The 26,167-nt window shown below is 41.2% G+C and overlaps 1 protein-coding gene across 1 annotated transcript in view; it reads left to right on the forward strand.

The window, feature by feature from the left end:
• LOC145400196 (uncharacterized) overlaps positions 1-21,156 on the forward strand; it is a 97,158-nt gene extending 76,002 nt beyond the window's left edge. The window contains exons 12-16 of the mRNA XM_080272711.1: positions 1,065-1,222; positions 3,700-3,890; positions 7,849-7,930; positions 19,006-19,133; positions 20,962-21,156. Of these exons, the coding sequence (XP_080128837.1) occupies positions 1,065-1,222; positions 3,700-3,890; positions 7,849-7,930; positions 19,006-19,133; positions 20,962-21,156 (754 nt within the window). The remainder of the gene's footprint in view (positions 1-1,064; positions 1,223-3,699; positions 3,891-7,848; positions 7,931-19,005; positions 19,134-20,961) is intronic.
• The last annotated feature ends 5,011 nt before the right edge of the window (positions 21,157-26,167 follow it).

The raw sequence follows: 26,167 nt of genomic DNA on the forward strand, positions 1-26,167 counted from the left end.
TTGGGTAAATAAAGGAGGAAGTGGACCACAGGCTCTGCAAACCTACCCAGTCCCAAGTCCAGGCATGGATTCAGGAGCCCATAGCCCACCAACTGTGGCCAATGGCTGTGGCAGTGGCCTCATGGCACCCTGCGAGGACAGCTTTAGAGGCACCCTCCAGGCATGCATTGGCACTATAACTGCCCTGTGATTATACACCCACTGATAGGGCAGCCTCCTGGGGTGCTACTCCCAGGTTTGGGCCCCCCGATTTGGGCAGAAGTGGCATCTTGGGAACCGCAGTGCCCTGTACCTACTGGCACAGATCTGAGCCCCATCCTATCCCAGTCTCATAACCCTGCTGGTGGAGCCCACACCATGCGTCCCCTCAGGTCTGCCACTAAACAATGGGGGCAAAGTTTTCTGGCCGCATGCCCTTGCTGACCCCAACCCCTGTGATGTAGTGGAGTATGTTGTCTGGTATGTGAGGGTCATGTCAAGTAGTGCAAAAGATAGAGAAAAGTGTTTGAGAGAGTATGCTGGCCTACTGTCTGTATTAGTGCCACACTGAAAATGGTCAGCAGAAGAGGATGTTAGGGTATCCTGATGGCTAGTGAAGCAGGAGCTCCAGTTCTTCCTATCACCAGCATTCCTGTCATTCTCAGGAGTACTGCTGTGATTGGCTAGTGTTATTGCCATAATAAAGTATTGGGTGAATTTGAATATGCTGTACAGTACACCATAAAACCATGAATAATAGTTTGTGCTTTCATAAAGATGTTTAACCCTAGTCTGTCTGGCCAAACAGGCCTGATGACCATAAGTAAGCAACTACTTCTGTTGGATCATCCTACAGGTACAATATAGTATATAAACTGTGTAGGGATCTGGAACTCCCTTGTGGTAGCCATCACTTCATCAGGGTCTGACCAGGGCTCGTCCCACAGCAAGGTGCAGGGAAATATGAGGAGGTTTAACTCCTGGGTGGATACCATAGCTGCTTCATTTATACTGATGTTTATAGTGTATATTACATGAAAGTCCATAAAAATTTATACAATATAATGTATTGAATCATGCTACAGTTGGGGTGTGTTGGACCTGGCTGACATACAGGCTGGGGCACGCCACCTCGTGTCAGAGGAACTGGTGGACCCTGCCCGTCTCTGTATTGATGGATGGTCTGCAGGAGGTTTTGCTACTCTGGCCATCCTCACCACTCCTGGATCTCCTTTTTCTGTTGGTGAGGGCAGCTAATTTTTTTTATTTTTTATTTTTAAGTAAAGTACTCTTTCCTCTGTTTTATTTAACCCGACATTTTTGGACCTTTTTTTTGGGGGGGGGGCTCAAAGATCCGCTTTTGGTGAGAAACATCGAAAATTCATAGAGAAATCGCTCACCTGAGGTTTAAAATACCGGATTTAGGTGTGAGTTCTTCCTAACCTGACTGGGTTTTCTAACAGGCTGGCACCAAAGAAAACGAGTTCTATGGGAGGGTAACTATTTTATCCACTCATAAACAGTATTTATTTATTTACTTGGTACGAATTTATATGTAGTACAAGAATATATTGGTTTTCAAACAGTAATATAGGCATTATAAGCATTGTTTCACTCACTAACTCATCACCATTCATGACCTTTTTTTTCCCCACATTACCTGATCATCATTTCTGACTGTTTCTTCCTTTAAACTTTGTCCTCCACATTGTCATCGATTGGGGAATCACTCTGGCCCTGAATGTCTTTATTGGCCAGGTCACTGGTAACAGGTGAATTGCCGAGACAATGGCATGAAGGGGTGGGGGGGAGAGGAGGTTATGCGGTGTAAGGCATTGTTCCTGCTTGGCATCTTGTAGAGGAATAGAGGAAGGTGTCCCGTGTATACGTGCCAAAAATTACTCGCGAAATCACTTGGGAAAATTGAAAATTGTGCAAATTAGGGACCTTGCAATGTTGCCGCGTTAATTCACGTCGCCGGGACGGCGCGGGTTAACGAGGAATTTGTTTAGATAAAACCATCCATGAGAAGAGCAGGATGTGGAAGTGGTTACTTAGTTTAGTAAGTAAAGTACTCTTTCCTCTATTTTGTTTAATGAGGAATTTATTTAGATAAAATCATCCATGAAAAGAGCAGGATTTGGATGTGGTTACTTAACTCCTCATCTAGTTGCAGTGAATCAGATAGTCTACGAAACCCTAGAACTTTTTTTGTAAGTCTGTGTTTAGGCCATATATTGTAGACAAAAGAAAAGAAAAAAAATTGTTGTAAAAGTGGGATAAGGGATTGAATAGGGAGGCTACCAGAGATCGAGCAGCATGGAGAGCCGTCGTTAGGTAACCAAGGTTGATGTATGCAAGCATGTTGGAGCCCGTATAAACGAAACAAAACGATGTCACAGGATCTCTTAATGTAGTACTCATTCATTCTTTCATTTAAATAGTACTACTGTGATGTAAGTCATAAAGATATAGACAATATCCTCAGACAAAGGAAAGAGATAGGGCAGTAACATTTCCACCAGTCATCTACATGGTGTTTTGAAGAGTTTTTAACAGCTAAAATTGGAGCAAAAGAAGTTTTAAATATTACTGGAATTATTGTACATCGCCAGCTGAAGATTTGCAGGGGACATTTTGCTGCTGTAAATAAAAAAAAAAAAAAAAATGGCAGAAGACTTCTAGATGATACTGAAAAATCATTTTATTCAGATTAAGAGACACATATACGGGTATAGTGAAGGAGTCGATAGTAACTCAAAACCTGTGACTAGTAGTTATCTATTCTTTAACCATCCTTTCAACCCATGGACATGGGTGACATTTCAGTTTGGAGGAGTTACATATAGCCTTCATAAACCCAGTCACTACTGGAGTGCCTTCCAAGTTGGTGTTAGGAAGAAGAAAATAAGATTTATCTCCTAAGTTGAAATTTTGAGAGTGGGTACCCTGGCATACTAATAGGGCCATAAACCACTTCAGTACAGTGATGTCTTTCAGTTGTTTACATGTGCTGCTACCAGGTAAGTCCATTCAGCATAGGAGAGCTGATGGTAGTGAAGGGATTAATGAAAGCTATGTCCAACTCTTCCAGCTTGAACAGTCTGTCATTGTGAATAAAACTGTCTGTAGATGACAGTATTAAGAATAAGAAGATATCCTAGAACTGAAGGGGTTAACTGAATCCCTGGACCTGCAGTTTGTCTTCCTGAGTTTGGCAAAAAAAATTTGTCCATTTAGACAGGAGCCTATTACTTGTCACTCAGTGGTGGAATAAGACAGTACTACAACTCCACATTCTTTCTACGGCACTTCTTTGTGGCCAGCATTATATTCTAGTGTTGATCTGTTTTTAAAGCTCACCATTCAGGATGATGCAATGGCAGTTTAGAACAGGTATAGTTATTAAAGCATCTGTACTGTATGCAGGTGCCAGGTACTGCAGTGCATTGGACCTGGAGAAACTGGACACTGACACTCATAAGTTAGAGATCCATTACCTGGATACATAGATTGACCCATTAACCCTTTCAGTTCAGTGACATCTTTTTGTAGGTGTTGCTGCCAGATGATGGAATGTAACACCAGGTAGTGAGAGTACTAATAAAGACTGACTCTTGGAGATAGCAAGAATACATAAAAAAGATGTGTTAGGTATGAAGTGATAAATTGAATCCTTAGACCTGTACCAAGCTATTATCTGTCCTTTACTGACAACAGGTGCCAGTTACTATGGTGTATCGGACCTGGAAAAGCTGGCCATTGACACCCATAAGTTTGAGAGCCGGTACCTGGATACACTGATTGGGCCTCTACCAGAACAGAAGGCCCGCTATGATGCTCGCTCTCCCCTCAAGAACAGTCACAAACTACAGACTCCGATGATCTTCTTCCAGGGTACTGAGGACAAGGTTGGTTGAACAGGAAATGAGATTGAGGAGTGGCTTTTTTTATTAAAATGATGTTACAAAGAACAGTATATCTTGACCTCCACTTCAAACTGATGCTCTCCCAGGTTCAAATTTGGTCAAATGTGGTCTGTAGATGCAAATACAGACCACACTTGAACCAGGGACAACATCATTGTGAAGTGGAGTTCTAGCTATATTTTTTGATAATTCATGCACTACAGTTACAGTACACCCTCTCTATACTGGATCAATTGGAGGGAAGCCATTACTCTTTTGAGCTGTCCTTTCGTTATACTGTACTTATGCTGTGAGATCCTGGTATTCAAAGCTTTTCCAAATTGTCGTATGCTGTATAAAGATTAGTTTTTTTTTGTATTAAATTTTATATACAACACCTGAATTGCTTGATAAGCTGTTCTTGATGAAGGTTTTCTTGATGGTGTTTTCGTACTTGAAAGCTGCATGGACATTACAGTATAACTTCGATATAACGGACTTCAGTAGACTGGAATTCGCTTTTATCGGACTCGAGGTGCTACCGGACTAAATTCCTATATATCGGAAAAAGTCTGATAAAGCCAGAAGCAGTCCGGACTGTCTGACCACTTCAGTTATGTTCACCACAATAAGGTAAATAAAAGACATGTTTATCAGTGTACAGTAGAGTATTATTACGGTACAGTATATATATATTATACTGTACCATTTGATTAATGTAATGAGGTTATAACACACTACAGTACCGCAGTGGTAGTCAAAACAGTTTTAAAACTGTTTGTACAATCCAGAATAATGTCTGGTATATCGGAAAAGTTTCAGGTTAACAGAGGGAAGTCTGGATGTCACTTTAATCGGAATTTCACATTTTTCGGAATGGTTTGTGCCCAAATTACTCCATTATAGTGAGGTCTTACTTTTTTTTTTTTTCAGTATGTGAACAATATCCACTCACTCGATGCAGTGCTGCTTTGGGTGTCTGCCCCTTCCTCTCTTCTTCCTTCCCCTTCTGTCTGTCTTTCCCTCATTCTTTTCTCTTCCTTCTGTCTACGGGTAACTTTACACACCCTCGTCTTTCTTTCCTTCACTCGTTCCTCTTCCTTCTGTCCAAGGGTGACTCTGCACTGAGTGACAAGCCAAATGGTTTCCTGTACACCAGGAAACCATTTACTACACTGGGTGGTAACCATATAACCAAATTATGACGCCTCCATAGAAATTAAGGCTCTCCAGTTGGATTGAGCCGGTGAAGCTTTATATCCAAGGGATGGTTGGGGTTTATTGCTCACAGAATGCTGCTCAGGGATGAGTGAGGCAGGTTACTCTCATCATAAATGTCAAGACCAACTTGCCTAGCCCTGGATTCCTATGCTTCTGCTGGGGGAACATAGGACTGGATGATGGATGAATGAATGGATGAACAATATCAAAAAAATTTTCATGGAAGGGGGGGACAAGGGTTCTTTGGCTGGGTTGGCATTCTGGCCAATTAGTTTTGCCTCGACAGAAGTGTTTTCTTGATGTATTGTGACACTAGGTTAGTATGCTGAGTGGATACAGTATTTAAGTTTCTTCCCTTTTTCCTGAATCATTAGTAGCCCTACATGTAGAAATTTGGGGTCTGAAATATTGTATGTGAAGGATTATTGTGGTGTGGATGTGGATGTGGATGTGATAGGAAGCATTAGGAGAAACACATTGAGGTGGTTTGGCCATGTGGAGAGGATGGAGAGTGTATATGAGTGAGGTGGAGGGGGGGAGAGGGAGGGGGAGGCCAAGGATGAGATGGAGGGATGGAGTGGGGAGGTATATGAGAGGGGATGGTGTGAGCTGGGAGCAAGGCAGTGAAATGGCAGGGGACAGGGCAACATAGAGGCGATTTGGCCAAGGATGAGATGGAGGGATGGAGTGGGGAGGTATATGAGAGGGGATGGTGTGAGCTGGGAGCAAGGCAGTGAAATGGCAGGGGACAGGGCAACATAGAGGCGATTTGTTTGTTGTCACCCATTACAGATTTAAGGCATCCGGCAATAGATAGATAGATAGATAGAAATGTTATGTGCTCTCTAGTACTGTATGAAGAGAGATCGTTTAATATTAATTGATGATTCAAATAATACTGCACATAAGACATTATGTTTGTAGGTTTTCTGTATACCTTAGTCTTTAGAACACCTTTATCTCAACCTCTACATCCAAGAAAGGCAGTTTAGTATCCATTCTTACACACACACACACACACACACACACAAATGGGATGCCTAAATGGCTCACTTGGTAAGCTGCTGTACTCACGCAGTTGCAAGCGCTGGTTCGAATCCCCGCAATATTTAATACACCGCTCGCTGGCGCAGTGGTAACGTTCTCGCTTGCCATCTGGTAGACGGGAGTTCGCGCCTCGCTCAGGTTGCGAAAAGTTTCACTGAAGAAGTGGGTGGTTACTGTCCCCCTTGAGCAAGGGGACGGGTGTGTGGGTGTGTGAAGGTCACAGCCTTGCCCTTAGATCGGACTATATGAGCTCTCAGCTCCCTTCCGGGAGGGTAAAATGCTGACGATCACGACCATCAAGTGATCCTGACCGACCCGGTGAATTATACACACACACACACACACACACACACACACACACACACACACACACACACACACACACACACACACACAGATGCACCCCTCCAACATACACACATTGCTCATTGCCTGCTTCTCATCTCTTACCTCATTGTTACCACTCACTATTTATTTTTTGTACTTTCAGCTAAGCTGTATGTTTCTTTATGCTGTCACCCACCTGTAGGTAGAGAAGTTGTCATCTGAAGATGCTGAACCCAACTCAGTGTGTAGTTATGTCTCCTGTTGCTGCTTTATCAGTGGATGACAGTGCAAAATATTAATTATGTTGAACTTCCATCCACTCATTCGATGTAGTGCTGCTCTCGGGTGTCTGCCCTTTCCTCTCCTCGTTCCTTCTTTCCTTCCTTCCTCTTCAGTCTTTCTTTACTTCATTCTTTTCTCGTCCTTCTGCCCACGGGTGACTTTGCACTCCCTCTTCTGTCCTTCTTTCTTTCATTCCTTCCTCCTCCTTCTGCCTATGGGCAACTCTACATTGAGTGACAAGCCTAATGGTTTCCTGTACACCAGGAAACCATTCACTACACTGGGTGGTAACCACAAAAACAAATTATGGCACCTGGTGGTTTAGTGGGTAATTACGGCATTCCAGTCGGACTGAGGTGGTGAAGGTTTATATCCGAGGGGTGGTTGGGGTTTATTGCTCACGTAATGCAACTCAGGGATGTGTGATGCTGGTCACTCTCGTCTTACATGTCAGGACCAACTTGCTTAGCCCCAGGCTTCTACACTTCTTATGGGGCAATGAAGGATTGGATGATGGATGGATGGATGAATGAACTTCCACCATGTAATTAAAACACATCATATGTCCAAAATTAGATGTTTGTTTTTCAAACAGTGAGTATTTGCATGTCACGTTTTATGCACAAAATTAAATATCTTTCTAAGTAAGAAACATTTTCGTGAATACTCATTCTGACCTGATCACATTGATGGACAGGAGAATGATGTTTTTTTTTTTTTTCCCTGCTGGGATGAGAGAGTGGCACAAAACTCATTTGCTTCTGGCAGGAAAATGACATGCCAAATTTGAAATGCTAAATACTGTAGAAATTATTTGCTTAAAACTGACAATGTATCTTTACTGGAGAGTCATGGTTTGCATCAATAATCTTAAATCAAGATTTGTTCAGCTGGTGTTCGACTGTATAACTTTCTTATCCCCTCGCACTTGTCTTACTCTGAAAATGTCTTGAAACAATAAACAAAAGCTCAGTACAGTATTCCATATGTCATATTCCTAGTGAGTTGTACAGTATATACCATACATACAGTACTGTATTTGTTATTTTTTCGTCAAACACTAATAAATAATTATGTATTTCAGATTGTATTGCCCAGTCAAGCCAAGGAGATGTATGAGGTTGTTAAAAACAAAGGTCTGCCAACAGCCTTTGTCCTTTATGAAGGTAAAATATTAAATTAAGCACAGTAGAGTATATAATTCAGTGCATGAAAGATGATGACCTAGCCTAACCCATACCGCACTAGGGATGTAGATACACATCCCCCTCTAAAACGCCAGCAGCATAGATCTACGTCCTGCAACATTGAGAAGTCATTGCAAGCAACCTAAGTAAAATGGAAAGTTATAACGTATCTCACTAACTTCATACATTTCTCCGCTACGCTTAAAACACTGATTTAGGAGCACGGGAGGCGACTGACAGTCTTGACAGACTCACAGCCACTCTGCTCTCTCAGTGACCTTGAAGATTTCAGAAGTCGAGTGGCACCAATCCGACTCAATTCAACCAACTTTCTGGCATTGGTGATTACTTTTATTAGTGCCAGGGATCTTGTAAAATGATGTATTAAGCCCATTTAGCTAGAAAAGAAAAACTCCAAAATCGGCTGGCATTGAGGAGTATATGTGTGTATATATACAGTATATATATATATATATATATATATATATACTGTAGATATAGATCTATCTGTCTATCTCTTTCCAGACGCCACAATCCTGTAAGGGGTATCCATTTGACTGCTTTATTTGTTTTACAGGGAGGGGCACTAACCCTCCACCAACCCACTTGTTGACACGTAGGGAGCCCATATGGTTATATGGTTACCACCCAGCGCCGTAAATGGTTTCCTGGCTTACAGGAATCCATTTGGCTTGTCACACAATGTAAAGCCACCTGTAAAGGAAAGAAAAGCAATAAGATGTGACAGGAAAGATGGGAGAAATAGGAAGAGAGGAGGGCAGGCACAGAAAAAGAATGATAAAGGCTAAGGAAGAAGTAGTCAGCACTACATCAAGTGAGTGGATGATGGTCACCACCACCTACCAAAGTGATATAGATATATATATATATATATATATATATATATATATATATATAGTCACTACTCGTTTTATGATGGGTTTACGTCAGGTCATACCTTATCGTATACCGATTTTATCATAAATCGGGAGATTGAAACACGTTATAAAAGGGGGGGTTACGTCAACCCTGCTTCCCAAAGTCACCTACCCAAGACTGAAATAAAAATGACAACCCACCTTAATCACTTCCTGTGTCAGTCCAAGTCGTCTCCAAGACCAAAACAAACACTATCACACCAATATAGGCGGCATTACTCACGTACAGTAAATCGTTGCAACAATACAACAATCACACTTGCGTAACGTTGGCCTGGTGCTACATGATGTATAGGCCTACTGTAGCACGATGCCTGGCTGAGAGGTGACGATAGTGGGGGGGGGAGGGGGCATACATGAACGAGTGGAAAAGACAGGGCTTTGAAGGGATGACGGGGCTGCAACTGAACCGAAACAATGCTCTGCACGCTGTGGTTGCCATCTTGCCTGAGACAAGCGACTGTCGCCTTGCGTGTGCCTGGTGCTTCGTACAAAATTTTCCGAGGGCAATATCGTTATGGCGGGAAATTCATCAGAAATCAGATTTTGGGGTGGAGCTTTTTTGTTATCGTTGTAGCGAATTATTGTATACCAAATCAACGTAAAAGGAGTAGTGTCTGTATATATATATATATATATATATATATATATATATATATATATATATGTATTTATATATATATATATATATATATATATATATATATATATATATATATATATATATATATATATATATATATATATATATATATATATATATATATATATATATGTATTTATATATATATATATATATATATATATATATATATATATATATATATATATATATATATATATATATATATATATATATATATATATATATATATATATATATATATATATATATATATACAGTACAATCTCAGCTATCCGGTATCCAGACAAACGGAATACTCAGAAAAACGGGAAAATTCAAGGGCTGGTAAAAATGTCAGTAAGTTATAACTGTGCGCCAATTTGAATGGACCGCCAAACCGCCGTTTGATCGTGTCACGCGAGGCTGGGTGAAGTCAGACAAAGCGAGGTGAAGGCATTTCCGGCTAATGTAAATCCCTAGCAAATCCTCTTAACCACCCCTCCTCTCCCCCTCTTTCCCCTACTTGAATTCAGTCATCCTCCACACCCTCCAAAAATCACCAGTCTGCTTTTTGCCACCAGACAGTAAACAAGCTCTCTTGCTATTGTGTTCCTCTGATAGACGGTAATTTGTACACTCCAAAATGCCTAAAGTGCAAACTAAATGTAAGCGTATCGTGCTTACCTTGAAACAGAAGCTGGACATATGCAACAGACTTGAAAAAGGCGAACATTATAAAACACTAATGGCTGAATATAAATGTTAATAGGAATGAAAGTTTACTTTGTTGAAAGAAAAATAAATAAATAATATGCCTGCATTTCATACGTACATCATTTATTTTATTTTCTGCAAAACGGCTGAGTGGCGGGTGAGGGGTGGAGTGATGGAGGTCAGGTGGGGAAGAAGAAGAACAGTCGGGGTCAGAAACGTAAACAAAACTCACGTGGGGGCACAGGTGTCGTGATAATTCTACAGTGCAGTCTTAACACATCATCAGTTCACTAATAAATGTTCAAGCTTTTATTTCTTTATTTTATTTTTCAATTTTTATGAGTACAGTACATATAATGAATACAGTAATTCGGTAAACAATGGACTGGTGCAATTTGCAGTACTGCAAATTGCTAGACATTGCACGCACGTGCGTTATGACCATGGTGTGTGTTTACAAGGCAGTTTTTCAGGCGGAATCTCTTAGTGTAACCCCTAATGTGACTGGTGAGTACCTGAACTGTATTTACTGCTGTGACAGCCTTTGTATAGATTTGACTTGAAAATCAGAAATACGGGAAAAATCTGTAACCGGGAAGGTAAATTCCCCAAGCCACCCGGTTAACTGGGATTGTACTGTGTATATATATATATATATATATATATATATATATATATATACAGTATACAGTAATCCCTCCAATATCCGACTTAATAGAGCCATAGGCAGGTCCGGATAGTGGTCCTGTCCGGATATTGGGCCTCAGCTTATGGACTTGTACTTATGGACCCTAACTCAGAGAAACACCTATACAACTCCCTCTGGACATGCATAGCACCTATTTAAGACCCAAATCACACCAATAAGGCACATAAAAGACTGAAATAAATGCAAAAGAAGCATAAAATGAGGGTTTTGAGGTAGGTTCATACAATATTCAACATTCTGGGTACAGTACTTACAAGTGCCTGGCTCCTAGACTGGTACTTATGGACCCTAACCTAGCCTAACTCAGAAAAACACCTTCCTACTGCACATGCATAGCTCCTAACACCCTATTCACACCAATAAAGGGCATTAAAGAGTGAAATGAGGTGTTTGAGGTAAGAATAGTATGGAAAAAAGTACAGTATGAAACATTCTGCCTACTTATAGCAAGTCCATGGCCATCTCGATGAATAACCGCCTCCTCTCGGACTCTGACAGTAAGAAGGATTTCCTGAAGCACTTGCAGTACACTGTTCATGAAGTCTTGCACCGAACTTAGTCAATCGCACTCAGAAGTCCATTCTCTTCACAGTGCTCATTCTTGTCTAACTTATGCTCCATTGTAACATACTAAGTGTTGCACTCTGCACTTTAACTTTTCCCACTCTTCTAACCATTTTCCAAAGCAAAAACAAACAAGTCTATTTACATTAAATGTTGTTCCAAAATTGTATTCTCACTCACAACTGTAAATCCTTAACACAATACGCTGTTTTTTTCACTGCACAACACTGTAAATTCCCGTGTGGTCTAGTGGAGAAGTTCTTGCTGTTTAATCACTGTCAGAGTCTGAGAGTATCACTGGCAGGTGACCTAGGGATGCGTCGCTGGGTCACGGTAATGGCGTACCCACTGCAGACTACTCTGAAGACAGACGCAAGCTCACGTCGAGCAGTGACTCCACCGTGGCTGATGTGCTGGGCTGTGGCTCGGAGCATGACGGCCTGTCTTGGGGAGGCAACGGAGTGGAGCCAGGGCTGGGCACAGCGGGGGTCACGGGCCTGAAAAAACTGTCAATGGTTGATTGACGCAAGGACCGACGATTCTGACGATTGATGATGCGCTGCCTGAAAGCACGCACTTCCTCCACAAGTCCCAAGGGCCCCATCTCCCTGTCGCAGTCCGGGTGTTCCAGGTAGTCGAAAACGAACTCTAGGTGTTCCCGGAGTGCGCTCAGCTTGGAGATGGCTGGGGTAATGTCATGCTGAGAGGAGTCCGCATCATCGTCGCCGTCCTCGTCGGAATCTTCAAGCTGGGTACTGACACCTGCAACTGAAGATGCGATCTCGATATCAGACAATGTCTGATACCCAGGATCGCCCTCGTCGTCATCCAACCACTCACGCACATCGTCCACATCAACATTGTCGCCATGCGTATGTAGCCGTGCATGGAAGTCATCCACGTCAAACCCTAGAAAATCGTACTCCACATCCGTTCCGAGAAGCAGACGAGACCAACCATTTTCTAGAGTCTTGACAGGGACTTCCTTCCATGCACTGGCCCAGTTGTAGATTGCAGACTTGATGTTGTAGCGGCGAAGGTTTTCCAAAGTCCGCTGGCCTCGCGTGTCCCATCCCTCCCTGCGCTCATCCTCGTCCTCGAGAACAACCATCATCTCGTCCAGGAACTTCCTTCGGTATAGGCGCTTTGTTGCCACGATCACTCCTTGGTCCATTGGTTGGATGAGAGCAGTCGTATTAGGTGGCAGAAACATGTACCTAATCTGGCCATTCTCAGCCACCAAGTCCTTGTCGCACGGGTGGGGAGGTGCAATGTCGAGGAGAAGGAGGGCCTTTACCTGGTCGCGCGGGATTCCCTGTGTCTTCGTCTGGTAATGTATGACCTCCTTGACGAAGTGGCGGTGGAACCAGTCTTTGAAGATCTGAGCTGTAAACCATGCTTTCAAAGAATGGTACCAGACGACAGGAAGGACATCCATCACCCCACGAAGACACCGAGGCTTCTTTGCACGGCCAACAATAACGGGCTTAAGCTGGTGCATGCCGTTAGCATTGGCACAACACAAAGCAGATATCCGTTGCTTGGAGAGCTTGTGGCCAGGTACCCGCTTCTCCGTCTCCTCAGCTAGAGTGTTTGTTGGCAAAGAGCGATAGAATAAACCAGTTTTGTCAGCACTGTAGACTTGACCGAGAATGAGGCCCTCCCTGTCAATCAAGCCCTTCACCTTGTGCCGAAACTCGTCAACTCCATCCTTGTTAGTGTCCAAAGCTTCGCCATGAGCTTTACGGTTGGTAAGGCCATGCCGTAATTTGAACACGAAGAGCCAACCCTCGGATGCCTTGAAGTCTAGGGCATCGTGAAGCCTGGTGAACTTCTCAGCAGCAGCCTTCAGCTCCGTTCCACGTGCCATCACACCAGCAGCATGTTGCTGTCGATACCAAATCAATGTGGAGCAGTCAATTTCAGCAAACTTGGGAGTAAACATCACCTTCTTCTCCACGTTGCGTTTGCTTCTCGACAAGAAGTCAGCCGTGTACTGCATGAGTTTGTCTCGGGATCTCTTGATATCGAACAAAGTAGATCGGGCCAGGTTGAACTCGTGGAGGATGCGGGAAGAAGACCACCCTGCATCTACTTTCTCCAGTATCTCCCGTTTCTTCTCCAGAGTCAATACAACTCTCTTCCTCTTCTCAGGCAGCGGGGCCATCATCACAAACACTAATAAGAGGCCCGAGAGCAGCAGGAGTGCCTGCAGCAGGTAAGGAACCACCACAAAAGCGAGCATGTGGGGAGCCATGACGACGAGCGTGCACTCGCACGAGAGACAGGCGGAAAGTGGGGAGGATGCAGTGGCGCTCTATCAGACGTCGGAGGAATGACGCACCACAACAAAGCTGTCCTGCGCTGCGCGCGCCAATTCAAATTATGGGCAGGATTTTTTTTTTTTTTTTTTTCGAATTTTTTGCGGTTTTCGGACCATTTTGGGAATATTGGATCCCGGGACGATTATGTCTGGTTAGTGGGGATGTTGGGCGTTCGGATATTAGAGGGATTGCTATGTATAAATATATATATATATATATATATATATATATGTATATCTATCTATCTATATATACATATATATATATATATATATATATATATATATATATATATGTATATCTATCTATCAATCTATCTATCTATCTATCTATCTATCTATATATATATATATATGTAGGAGCCTATGTGGTACAGTGGTGAAGTGTACGTTTTTGTACACTGAAGAACGAGGGTTCACGCCCCGCCAGGGTAATAAACTTTGGGAGTGTTCTTCAGGCCACGTACTACTTTGGCGGACACAAGGGGTGCTGTGGTTGAACCAGTGTCTCATACTATAAAGTATGCTTGCACCCAGTCGGTTTGTGCGGGCCGATTACACTTGGTTCACAGACTACACACACATCCAAAGCCACTCCAACACAACAATTACAGATACAAGCACTTCTTACCCTACATACAATCTCTACTAGACAGCCTAAGCCACTTGGTAGAGATACATTGGCTGTATCGTCCCCACTTTGGTAGAGATAGGCCAGTCCTGCAGTGGATACTCAAACGGCTGATGATGATGATGATGATGATGATATATATATATATATATATATATATATATATGTATATTTATGTATGTATGTACTGCATATGTTTTGCCCAGCGTGATACGGGTTAATGCTACGTTAGTGTTATTAATATTTCTACAGTAAATGAGATTTGTAAAATTGGGTATTTCACTTAGTAAAATTACACTCAACCCCCTGCTCTCGCGCCTAATTAGTTACAGCAAACGCACTTGATAGCTGAATTCACGATTGCTGAACTGAAAAATCAGTGGGAAAATTTCTAATTGGTTTTTTGGTGGTCCATTTTTCTAACTTTTAACCACTTCATGCCTACGATTTCCAGCTAATCTCTCCTCCAACATGAAATAAAGCATTATTATGTTAATAATAACATTATAATGAATAAATGAATAACATAAAAGGCCATCAAACTTTTTATAAGGATTAAGGAAGGCTTGGGTGGTTTGAAGGGTTCTGAGGCTTTGGAGTGGCTTGGTTGGCGCCAGATCTCTTTGGCTTTCTCCATGATTCCTTTAGTGTCCACAGCTAAAGGGTGTATCACATGGTACCTCGTATCAGGAATGGCCAGGGAAGATTTAAGTGGAACAAAACTTGGACGCTATCACACACGTTCCTCGTATCCTCGGCAAAGGACATGCCTCTCACATTGTCAGGGCCCCATCTCGGTTGTAAACACGTGATTACTTTGTTGACATCGCAGTTTTCTCGGTATAGGAAGTATTAACTCTTTATAAGGGTTTTAAAACGATTGATATTTATTCTAAAATACTAATAAGTATTCAGTGTTAGGCTGAATGTTCAATGCCATAGTACGATATATTCTCTGTTGAGTCGCCTGGGTTTTGGTCACACTGTTTTGCCTGTCGTATCCTCGGCAGGAATCCATCTAGATGAATTTCAAATGTCCGTGGTATTGTTGACGATGGTGGGTGTTTTTTTGTGCTGTCTGTCAGCCATTATATCACACGCAAAAAAACAGTGGAAGGAATTCCTCTTTCACTGTCGGCAGAGAGCTAATGCGCATTCAACTTAAGTGGCTGGTCGTTGGGGAGCGTCAGCCAATCACCAGTGGGGGTGCTCTGTGGCGTAGGCAGATGAGTTGCACCAATCCGGTGTGGCGTTCACATCCTGGGCGCTTCAAACTCGACGCGTGATAGCGGTCTTGGGGTGCGTGATAGTATGTATGGTTGTGCATTTGATGTGTGCGCAATAGCAGATAACCGCAATAGCTGAACGCGCTATAGCAGGGTGTTGAGTGTATATAATTATCTGTACTCTGCCCACTTTAATATTTTCGAAACTTGAAATCTCTCCGCCTTCAATGCCAGAACTGTAATGAGATTAATGCATAATATACTGGTCATGAAGTAGTAGTATGGAAAAGATATAAAGCATGATATTGTCATAATCTGCAGTTGAGCAGAGGGAGACTACCTGCAAAGGATAAAAACCATCAGTTTAAGGTGGATGAACTAAAGGCAGTCATTGGTATAAGTTAAGACCTTCCATATCACAACAGTTTTCTGCCCACAATTTGTACTGTTATTTGGGAGAAACTGGCCATTAAGCTTTATAGATAGCAGTGGAACTTTAACAAACACTTTCTTTAATTTACTGTGGACTTATTGCAAAACTGAAAGGTAATGAAAGGCAACTTGAATTAGAACTTAATGTATCTTGTGTGATGGTGTCATATACATTTAAAAGCACATGGGGACTGAATGAGAGAGGATGGGAAAGATGTTTTCCTACCACATTGACAGGTAGAGTAAACCTTCACTGACCTCCCTGCACACCCCTTTTTCAAGCACATTTTTTTTGTTTTCTTTTCCCCCCTCCCAGCTGTCGGAAATCTCAACAATCAGTGCCCCAACTATCTGAATGAGGATGGGAATACAGATTCTCTGTATTATTTCTCTACAAATCCTTCCTCTTACAAACACATCCCAAACATTTTCACCCTTTAATGAAGACTATGAATACATATGGAAGCAATCTAGAAAAAATAATTTTTAATCATAACTAACTTTATTGGTCATCCAGAAGCACTTACTGTAATCATATTTGCCGCCTACATTTCCCAGAGATTGTTGAGATTTCTCCCAGCTGAAAGAAAAACTACTTTAGACAAGACAGGCACCTGGGTTGCCCAGCTTAGTTCATGTCTGTCATTTCTCTGGCAAATAATCATGCAAAAACAGTTCCAGTTGTTTTATTCATTACTCAGAAATCTCTCCCCTCATGTCAAATGTGATATAATATTCAATGAGTTGTGTAGTCCAGTGAGTTAAAGCAGTCTAGCTGGATGTAGCCCATAAGGGATTACACGTGAAGGGTGGTTAGGGTTCAATGCCAGCACAAGGCCACTCAGGGGAAAGCAACTTGTTATCTTTGCCTTAAATATTGCAGCTGAGTACCACAGCCCCATATATCCTTAATTGGGTAAAAGAAGAATTAGTTGATAGATGGAATGCAGTATACTGTATTGTTTATTTTCTATTATTACAGTAAAAGCTCGATTAACCGGAATGCATGGTTATTCTTCCATTACGGATATGGAATTTTCTGGATAATCAGATGTTACTTTTAGAAATTTTCTGGAAAGTCAAACAAATGAAATAGTACCAAACTTGGAACTTTATTTCATAAAGTACATTATTCAGTATTAGATACAGTACAGGTAAGATACAGTGCAGGTACACTCATGCTCACTAATATCTGCCCAGGGGTGCCACCTTCCTACCTCAAAATACCCAGGGAAGAGGGGAGGGGGGAACGAAATGAGCTCCACCCGCCACTACCCCAGCTCCCGACCATCGCCCATACCCCTTCCCAACCCCTCACCCCACCCATCATTCTTAACTAACAGTTACGTCTCAAGCTGATTTCATGCTTAACATTCTTGGTCCAACTACTAATACAGACAAAGAACGTTAGGATATGTTAAAAGAATATAACTATCAACATGTTGCAGCAAGAAATTAATGCATCATGACGTTGAGAGTAAAACAAAAATATTAACAACGGCCACCTCAGGCCTCCTGTGTTGGGTGCACTGCTTTGCAAAAAAAAATAAACACACACACACACACACACACACACACACACACACACACACACACACACACACACACACACACACGAGGCCTGGGATGGCTGTTGTTAACGTTTTTGTTTTATTGTCAGCGTTATAATGCATTAATTTCTTGCTGCAGCGTGTTCATAGTCATATTCTATACTTTTTACATATCCTAGTGTTCTGTATTTGTGTATTAGTAATGTGACTATGAGTGTAAAGTATGAGGTTAGCTTGAGATGTAACTGCCAGTTAAGAATGACGAGTGGGGGGCTGGGAGGGGTAGGGGTATGGGGGAGGGTTGGGAGCTGGAGTAGAGGTGGGTGGAGCTCATTTCGTACCTCCCTCCCGTCTTCCCTGGGTATATGAGGGTACGAAGGGGGCACCCCTGAGCAGAAATTAGTGATCGTGAGTGTACACTACAATACACACAAAAAGACCAGTATCCGGAATATTTTCGACCCCATGCCGGATCGAATTTGCATTCCAGTTATATGGATGTGCCGATGCATCGGATGCTGGTTAATCAAGCTTTACTGTATTATTATTATTATAATTTTTTTTTACAGACCAGTTCAGGTATCTGGCAACATCTTCAGGGGGCCCATTGAGCCATTTTTAGAGCAGTGGTGCTTCTTCACTATCTTCCCCTAATTTTTTCAGTCTTCAGGACTAAAGATGTGTACTTCGTTGAAACCTTCCTTTCTACAGTACAGTTTTTAATATGCATGTCATGGCAACAGTACAACTGCAGTTGAACTGGGTTAGTCAGGAGTCAGGAGCCTAAGGAGGCAATATTGTTTTTTTTTTTTTTTTTTTTTTCAATACTTTTATGTGTCAGACTCTGGGCATACTCGTATACTTGACAGCTCATTTGCTTTAGCCCAAGATTCTTATTACATATAATACACCTTCACATGCCATGACTTCAGCACTAGTACCCACTGTTTATATTGAATAAATCCGGGACTGTCTCATTCAGGAGTGATACATTAATATTGTGGGGATGTTTTCATGACAGTGGGTCTTGTAGATTATAGTTTTTTATTAAAGCACCAGGCTTATCGGGATGTGAACCCATTGAACTGCACGGTGAAGCTGCATTCCCCCTGCAGTTCACCGTCCTCCTCTTGGGGACAGGGAGGGAGTGAGATATGCTTGTATAAATGGGCTGTGGAGCCACCCAACTGTATATGTTTCACAATATGAAGCTGTTCCTCACCAGCAAGTACAGTACAGTAATCAGATTTTCCTGCCTCTCCCTTTTAAGGCACCAGATGATTGCTTTAATTTTTGACCACCACCTACTCCCCCTGCAGTTGACCATCTTCCTCAATTACAGGTGAATACCATGGATTTGTTAAACCAGAAAACTTGAGGTTGGCATTAGAAGCTGAGATGGTCTTCTACTCGAAAGTTTTGGGCTTCTCTGCTGATGTCACTTCACAGGTAAGGCTTATTGGGAATATTGTAATTTTTTTTTTGTTATATTGTTCTCTTCAGTCAGATTATGTATTTTTAAAGTTTTTTTGTTATTAGTGGTTGGTGGGGGCACTTACCATCCACTCACTTGATGTAGCTCCGCTGGTGAATGTCTGCCCTCTCATCTCTTCATTCTTTTCATCCTTCCTCTTCTGTCATTCTTTCCTTCATTCTTTCCTCTTCCTTCTGTCTCTGGGTGACTCTGCACTGAGTGACAAGCCAAGTAGTTTCCTGTACACCAGGAAACCATTTACTATTCTGGGTGATAATCATATGACAAAATTACGGCACCTGGTGGTTTAGTGGGCAGTTAAGGAACTCCCAATTGGATTGAGCCAGTGCAGGTTTATATCCAAGGAGTGGTTGGGGTTTATTGCTCACGTAATGCCGTTCAGGGATAAGTGAGGCTGGTCACTCTCATCTTAAATATCAAGACCAACTTGTCTAGCCCCAGGCTCCTACCCTCCTCATGGGGCAACACTGGATTAGTTGATATATGACTAATTGAATTTTCTTAGTATTCCCAGGTGATATTATTCAGTACTTGCCTGCTGATGATGTCACTTCACAAGTCAGACTCATTAGGAATGTTGTGAGATCAGTTGTGTTGTTTTAATCCCTTTAGCTCAGTGATACATTTTTAATGTTATTTTTGCTACTACCTAATGATTTTGTTCAGCTTAGGAGAAACTTGTATTGAGTGAAATGCAGAAAGTGGATAGGATAAGAAATAATGAGATTCATGAAATATATGGAGTAATGACATCCATGGACAACAGAGTTTAAAAGAGCATGCCCTTTTGGAATCGTCTTATGAAGAGAGTGGGTATGGAAAGTATGGTGGAAAGGATAATTATATGCAAATGATTTTGAAATGAGTTATTTGAGAGGAGCATGAGGAGTCACATGGAGAGACAGACTGACAAATGAGGAAGTGAAGGAGCATTGTGGTGTGGATGTGGATGTGATAGGAAGCGTTAGGAGAAACACACTGAGGTGGTTTGGCCATGTGGAGAGGATGGAGAGTGAGAGACAGATGAGGAGAGCGTATGTGAGTGAGGTGGAGGGGGAGAGAAGGAGGGGGAGAGCAAGGATAAGATGGAGGGATGGAGTGGAGAGGTATATGAGAGAGAGGGGTGTGAGCTGGGAGCAAGGCAGTGAAATGGCGGGGGACAGGGCGACTTGGCGGCAATTTGTTTGTGGCCACCCCATATGGGATTAAGGCGTCTGGCAATAGATAGAATTTGAAGGTGGGAAGATGTATGGTAGGCCAAGAAGAAGTTGACAGTAGGGTAGATGAGTATGGAAGAAAGAGGTATGGTTGGACGAATTTTTGTACAGAGAAGTACACGACGAGGTTTTGGCATCCCTTGTTTAACCCCATCTTCACTGAATGTATGTTTTGTGGTAAATGCTTACCACACACCCTACCACCTCTGACGCCCTGGATCACCGGCCGTGGTAAGCTATTACCATGCCAATAAGCTGGTGTGAATGGGTCCCCGAGAAGCTCAGTTTGGGATTTGTCTTTGTATAGGGACCATATGTGTGTGTTTTATCTGCATTGAGTGTGGCATGTTTCTGACATCATGTAGCGTAATAAAAACATGAATTTCAACCAAGGATCTACCGCATTCCGTGACGTAGATTCTCATTGACCAATCATTTTTTTATTTCCCTTCAATGGAGAGTAGTTATATAACACTCTCCAACATTGGCACCAACTCTTCCAGGTGAGGCTGGCATATCGGTTGCGATTTAGGCGTAGAGAGAGAAATTTTACTCTCTTCGTTATGGAGTCATGTGTGTCTTTGAGAGTGATGATGACGTTGGTGATTTTGATATTGATACTGACAGTAATGTGGAGGTTTCAGAAGATTCTTTAGATGACTGTGACAGTAATTTTGACCCAGAAAATGCAAGTGATACAAGTGGCAGTGTAGAAAGTGAGGGGGAGTCGAGCTCAGAAACGATAGCTGCAAGTAATGATGATGACTCGCCCCAGTATTAGCCAGCACACACACACACACACACACACACACACACACACACACACACACACACACACACACACACACACACACACACACACACACACACACACACACACACACACACACACACACACACACACACACCTGACTAACATAAGAGTAGCATTTCATTATATGGATGAGGAGATGATGAAAAAATTGATAATGGCCATGATCCGCCCCAGGTTAGAATATGCAGCGGTAGTGTGGTCCCCACACAAAAAGAAAGATATAAACAAGATTGAGAGAATACAAAGAACAGCAACCAAGATGGTCCCCAGTCTGACAGACCTGTCATACAGAGAGAGGCTGGAAAAACTGGATTTGCCTTCCTTAGAGGAAAGGAGAAAGAGGGGAGACATGATTGCAGTGTTCAGGACCATGGTGGGAGTAGATAAAATTGACAAAGAAGATCTGTTTTTATGGGATAAGAGAGCAACAAGAGGACACGGAATGAAATTGAAAAAGTCAAGCTGCTTGAAGGATATCAAGAAATATAGCTTTCCTTACAGAAGTATAGACTTATGGAATAGCTTGGACAAAGAGATCGTCCAGTCTAAAAACTTAAACGAGTTTAAAGCTAAATTTGACTTACTGAGAAACAGCGACGGAAACCCACGAGCATAGTACATTCCGTGTATATCATAATTAGGTATATTAGGTAAATACTTAAATATTTGGAACGACTTAAACGAAGAGGTGGTGCATGAGAAAAACATTCATGTGTGTAAAGGTAGACTTGATAAATGTGGATATGGAGACAGGACAACACAAGCATTGCTCAATTCCTGTATACTACAAATAGGTAAATACACACACACACACACACACACACACACACACACACACACACACACACACACACATTTTTCTCCCACTTTGTTATCTTGTCCCTCTTCATTTCTTTTATTTCATTCTTTTCCTCCCTTCTCATTCACTCTGTCCACTACATTTCTTTCCTTTTACTCTGACATTTCACTATCACACACACACACACACACACACACACACACACACACACACAGAAAGACAGTTTGGTTTCAGAAAAGGAAAATCATGTGTTACTAATCTGTTGAGCTACTATGACAGAGTAACAAACACAATACAGGAAAGGGAAGGATGGGTGGACAGTATTTATTTAGATTTCAAGAAAGCATTTGACACAGTACCACACCAAAGACTTTTATGGAAACTGTACCATCAAGGAGGAATTCGAGGCAAACTGTTTTGTTGGATGCAAGATTTTCTCATAAAAAGAGAAATGAGAACAGTACTAAGGGGAAACTACTCATCATGGAAAGAAGCGACTAGTGGAGCACCACGGGGCTCAGTGCTGGCACCAATCGTGTTTTTAATGTATATAAATGATATAGACAGTAACACTGGAAATGAAAGCTATCTAAATATGTTTGCAGATGATGCAAAAATACAAAGGAGAATTACTAACACAGACTCTTGTAAAGAGCTACAAGAAGAATTAAATAAACTTCATGAATGGAGTAATACACGGCATATGGAATTCAATGTGGACAAGTGTCATGTAATCAAGTTTGGTAAAAGTGGATAAAGACCTGATTGGGATTATACGTTAGGAAATAAAATCCTACACACATCAGAAAGAGAGAAGGACCTAGGTGTGATTATCAATAACAGACTATCTCCGGCTGACCACATCAGTGAGAAGGTACGGAACATGTATACACTGCTTGCAAATATGAGAATAGCATTCACGTACATAAATGAAGACATGCTAAGAAGGATAATAACATCATTCATCAGGCCAACCCTGGAGTATGCATCAGTAGTCTGGAGTCCTCATCTCCAAAAACACATAGACAAGATTGAAAAAGTTCAAAGGGCCGCTACAAGATGGATACCAAACTTAAGGGATCTAAGCTACGAAGAAAGACTAAATAAACTGAATCTACCAGCACTACAGGAGAGAAGGAAAAGAGGTGACATGATAATGCTATATAAATGCATATCAGGGAAGGAGAAAAAAGACATAATGATTACTTAACATATGGGGAAACATCAGCAAGAGGACACTGCAAAAAACTGCATAAGAAGAGAGGTGATAAAGATGTAAGGCTGCCAGCCTTGAACAATGTTTTATTGTACCGGTGTCATGTGACATTGAGTTAGGGAGTGCCATAAAAACTGCGAACAATTATGGGAAGGGAACGGAGGTCACTGGTATGTTTATACGACCCTACTCTTCCATCCCAAACAGCCAGCCGGTCCTTTCATCCGAGATGTTTTCGCCAATATGTTTAAACGCTCAAGTAACATGCACCCTAATTTTATGTTTAAATGCTAATGTAACATGCCCCCTAATTTTATTAATTCTTTCACGAATCATAACAAATCACAAGGTGGGTTTAGGGAGGAGGGGAAAAAGCCAGGTGTACCAGACAAGTCTTTTCACATCTGTAAGAAAAAGAAACTGACTTTATAACTTTGAAAAAATGGTTACAAGGTCTGCCACGGGAGCACACAAATTTCTGAACTCACGAACATTGAGGGGGGTAAACAAATGCTTTGCTGTAAGCAGTAAAAGCACCTTACCAAATCAGTTCATCCTGATAGTCTTGTTATATTTTTCTGATTATTTCTGGGTTGGTAAATAAACATTTCTTGTTAAATCTGTTTCCCCACTATTTTTAGCTGTTCTGGTGTTACGACTCTGTTTGATTCGTTAATGTAATGGCAGAAGACACTTCTAAAATAAGTGTTTAAACCTGGCCTAACCTAGCTTAACTGCACCTAATAATTTAACCTAACCTAATCTTCAGTTGGGAAGTTGGGAAACAAAGTCCACATTTGAGTAAGATGAGTTTCGTCCATTGTGCTGAAAACAATCGTAGGCACAGCTTTAGAACGTGACGATAATAAGAGGGAGGAAATCTTTCAGTAAGAAAAAGTAATTTACCAAACTGAATATAGTCTGAAAAATACTGAAACAAGCTGGAGGAATATACATTGAACTGGAAAGTTCTTTCTGGTACTTAAAGTATACATTTACTGGTAAATAAATCAGTTTAACAGTACAGTACTTGTGTTTTGTTTCCGTTGGATTAATTGTGCTTTCGGACTAATCAGGCAACCGTTAACACCATATAGCCCGGATAATCGGGCTATCTCTGTATACATATATATATATACAGTAAAACCTTGATATAACGGACTTCAGTAGACCGGAATTCGCCTTTATCGGACTCGAGGAGCTACCGGACTAAATTCCTATATACAGTACCAGAAAATGTCCGATAAAGCCAGAAGCAACTGCCTGACCACTTCAGCTATGTTCACCACAATAAGGTAAATAAAAGACATGTTTGTCAGTGTACAGTACTGCATTATTATATATATTATACCATGTGACTAATGTAGTGAAGGTATAACACAGTACAGTGCTGCAAGAGTAGTGAAATAGTTAAAAAATCATTGATGCAATCCAGACTAATGTCTGATATATCGGAAAAAGTCTGGATTAGCAGGGGGAAGTCCAGATGTCGCTTTTATCGGAATTTCTCTTTGTACGGAATGACTTGGGGCCCCAAGTAGACCATTAAAGTGAGGTCTTACTGTATGTGTATATATATATATATATATATATATATATATATATATATATACTGGTATATATAATTATGTACAATATATATATATATATATATATATATATATATATATATATATATATATATTATATATATATATTATATATATATATATATATATATATATATATATATATATATATATTATATATATATATATATATATATATATATATATATATATATATATATATATATATATATATATATATATATATATATATATATATATATATATATATATATATATACAGTAAATCCTTCATAAGGCGAACTATATGGGGCTCTAGGGTACTGTAGTTCAACTTGCCAAATTTTCCGACTAACTGGAAATAATTGCTAAAAGAGCCTGTATTACCCACCCTCAATAGTCGCAAATTTATATGTGATTACTTGCTTATTAACACTAGACTAAAGGAGCATTTATATGGCAATAAAAATAACCAGTAAAAACAATTTGGTGCATGTCATAGACTATGCTACGATAGGAGGTTGCATAGATGGAGGATGCGACAGTCACTTAATTACATAGAGTTATTTACTTCACTTTACAATCATTTAAACTAAAATGAAACACCTGGAATATAATAAACTAAAATGTTGCACTTGGAATATAAAATACTAAAATGTAACCCTTTGAATAAACACTAAGTCAAACCTAAGTCAGAGTTTGACTTACTGGAAATTCCGCTTTCTGCAGGGTCAACTTATCAAGGTTTTACTGATATATATATACAGTATGTATAGGTCCTTCCCCACTTAGTCAGTCAGTTTAAAATTTCAGCCATGAACTCATTTAACTGAGAATTAAAGGATGGCTACTTATCCAGCCAGGCTTTAAATTGTATTCTGTATTCTAGGCAGTTGGTTTCATACGTTGACAGCTCTCATATCGTATCATTTATAAAGGCTCTTGTGTGCTTGCATGCGTTGACCTTGGTCACCTAATGGCGGTTCTCCACACTGCTTGATCTCTGGTGGCCTTTCTTTTCAGTTCCTTATCCCTGAGGGCACATTCTGTAAACCTGTCCCAGGTCTTTTTCAGTCTGCTTCATGCAACCCTACCCCTGACATTCACACTTCTCACTTCCGCACCCACTTGTCATCCTTCATCCTCCTCTCATGCCCAGACCATCTCAATCAACTATTCCTCATCACAACACCATTACACTTTAGTCATCCTCCCTCGCAACTCTTCAGTTGTAACCCTAGCCCCCCCCCCCACCAACGCCTCACATTCAAGGATGCACTACACATCCATCTAATCATTGTAATTTCTGTACATTTGAGCCTTTGAATATCCTCCTCCTTTACTGCCCAGGTCTCACTACCATACAGCATTACACTCCTAACACATGCCACATAC

The sequence above is a fragment of the Coenobita brevimanus genome, chromosome 51 (assembly GCF_032717465.1).
Source record: "Coenobita brevimanus isolate Jiangsu-jjx chromosome 51, ASM3271746v2, whole genome shotgun sequence".
NCBI lineage: Eukaryota > Metazoa > Arthropoda > Malacostraca > Decapoda > Coenobitidae > Coenobita > Coenobita brevimanus.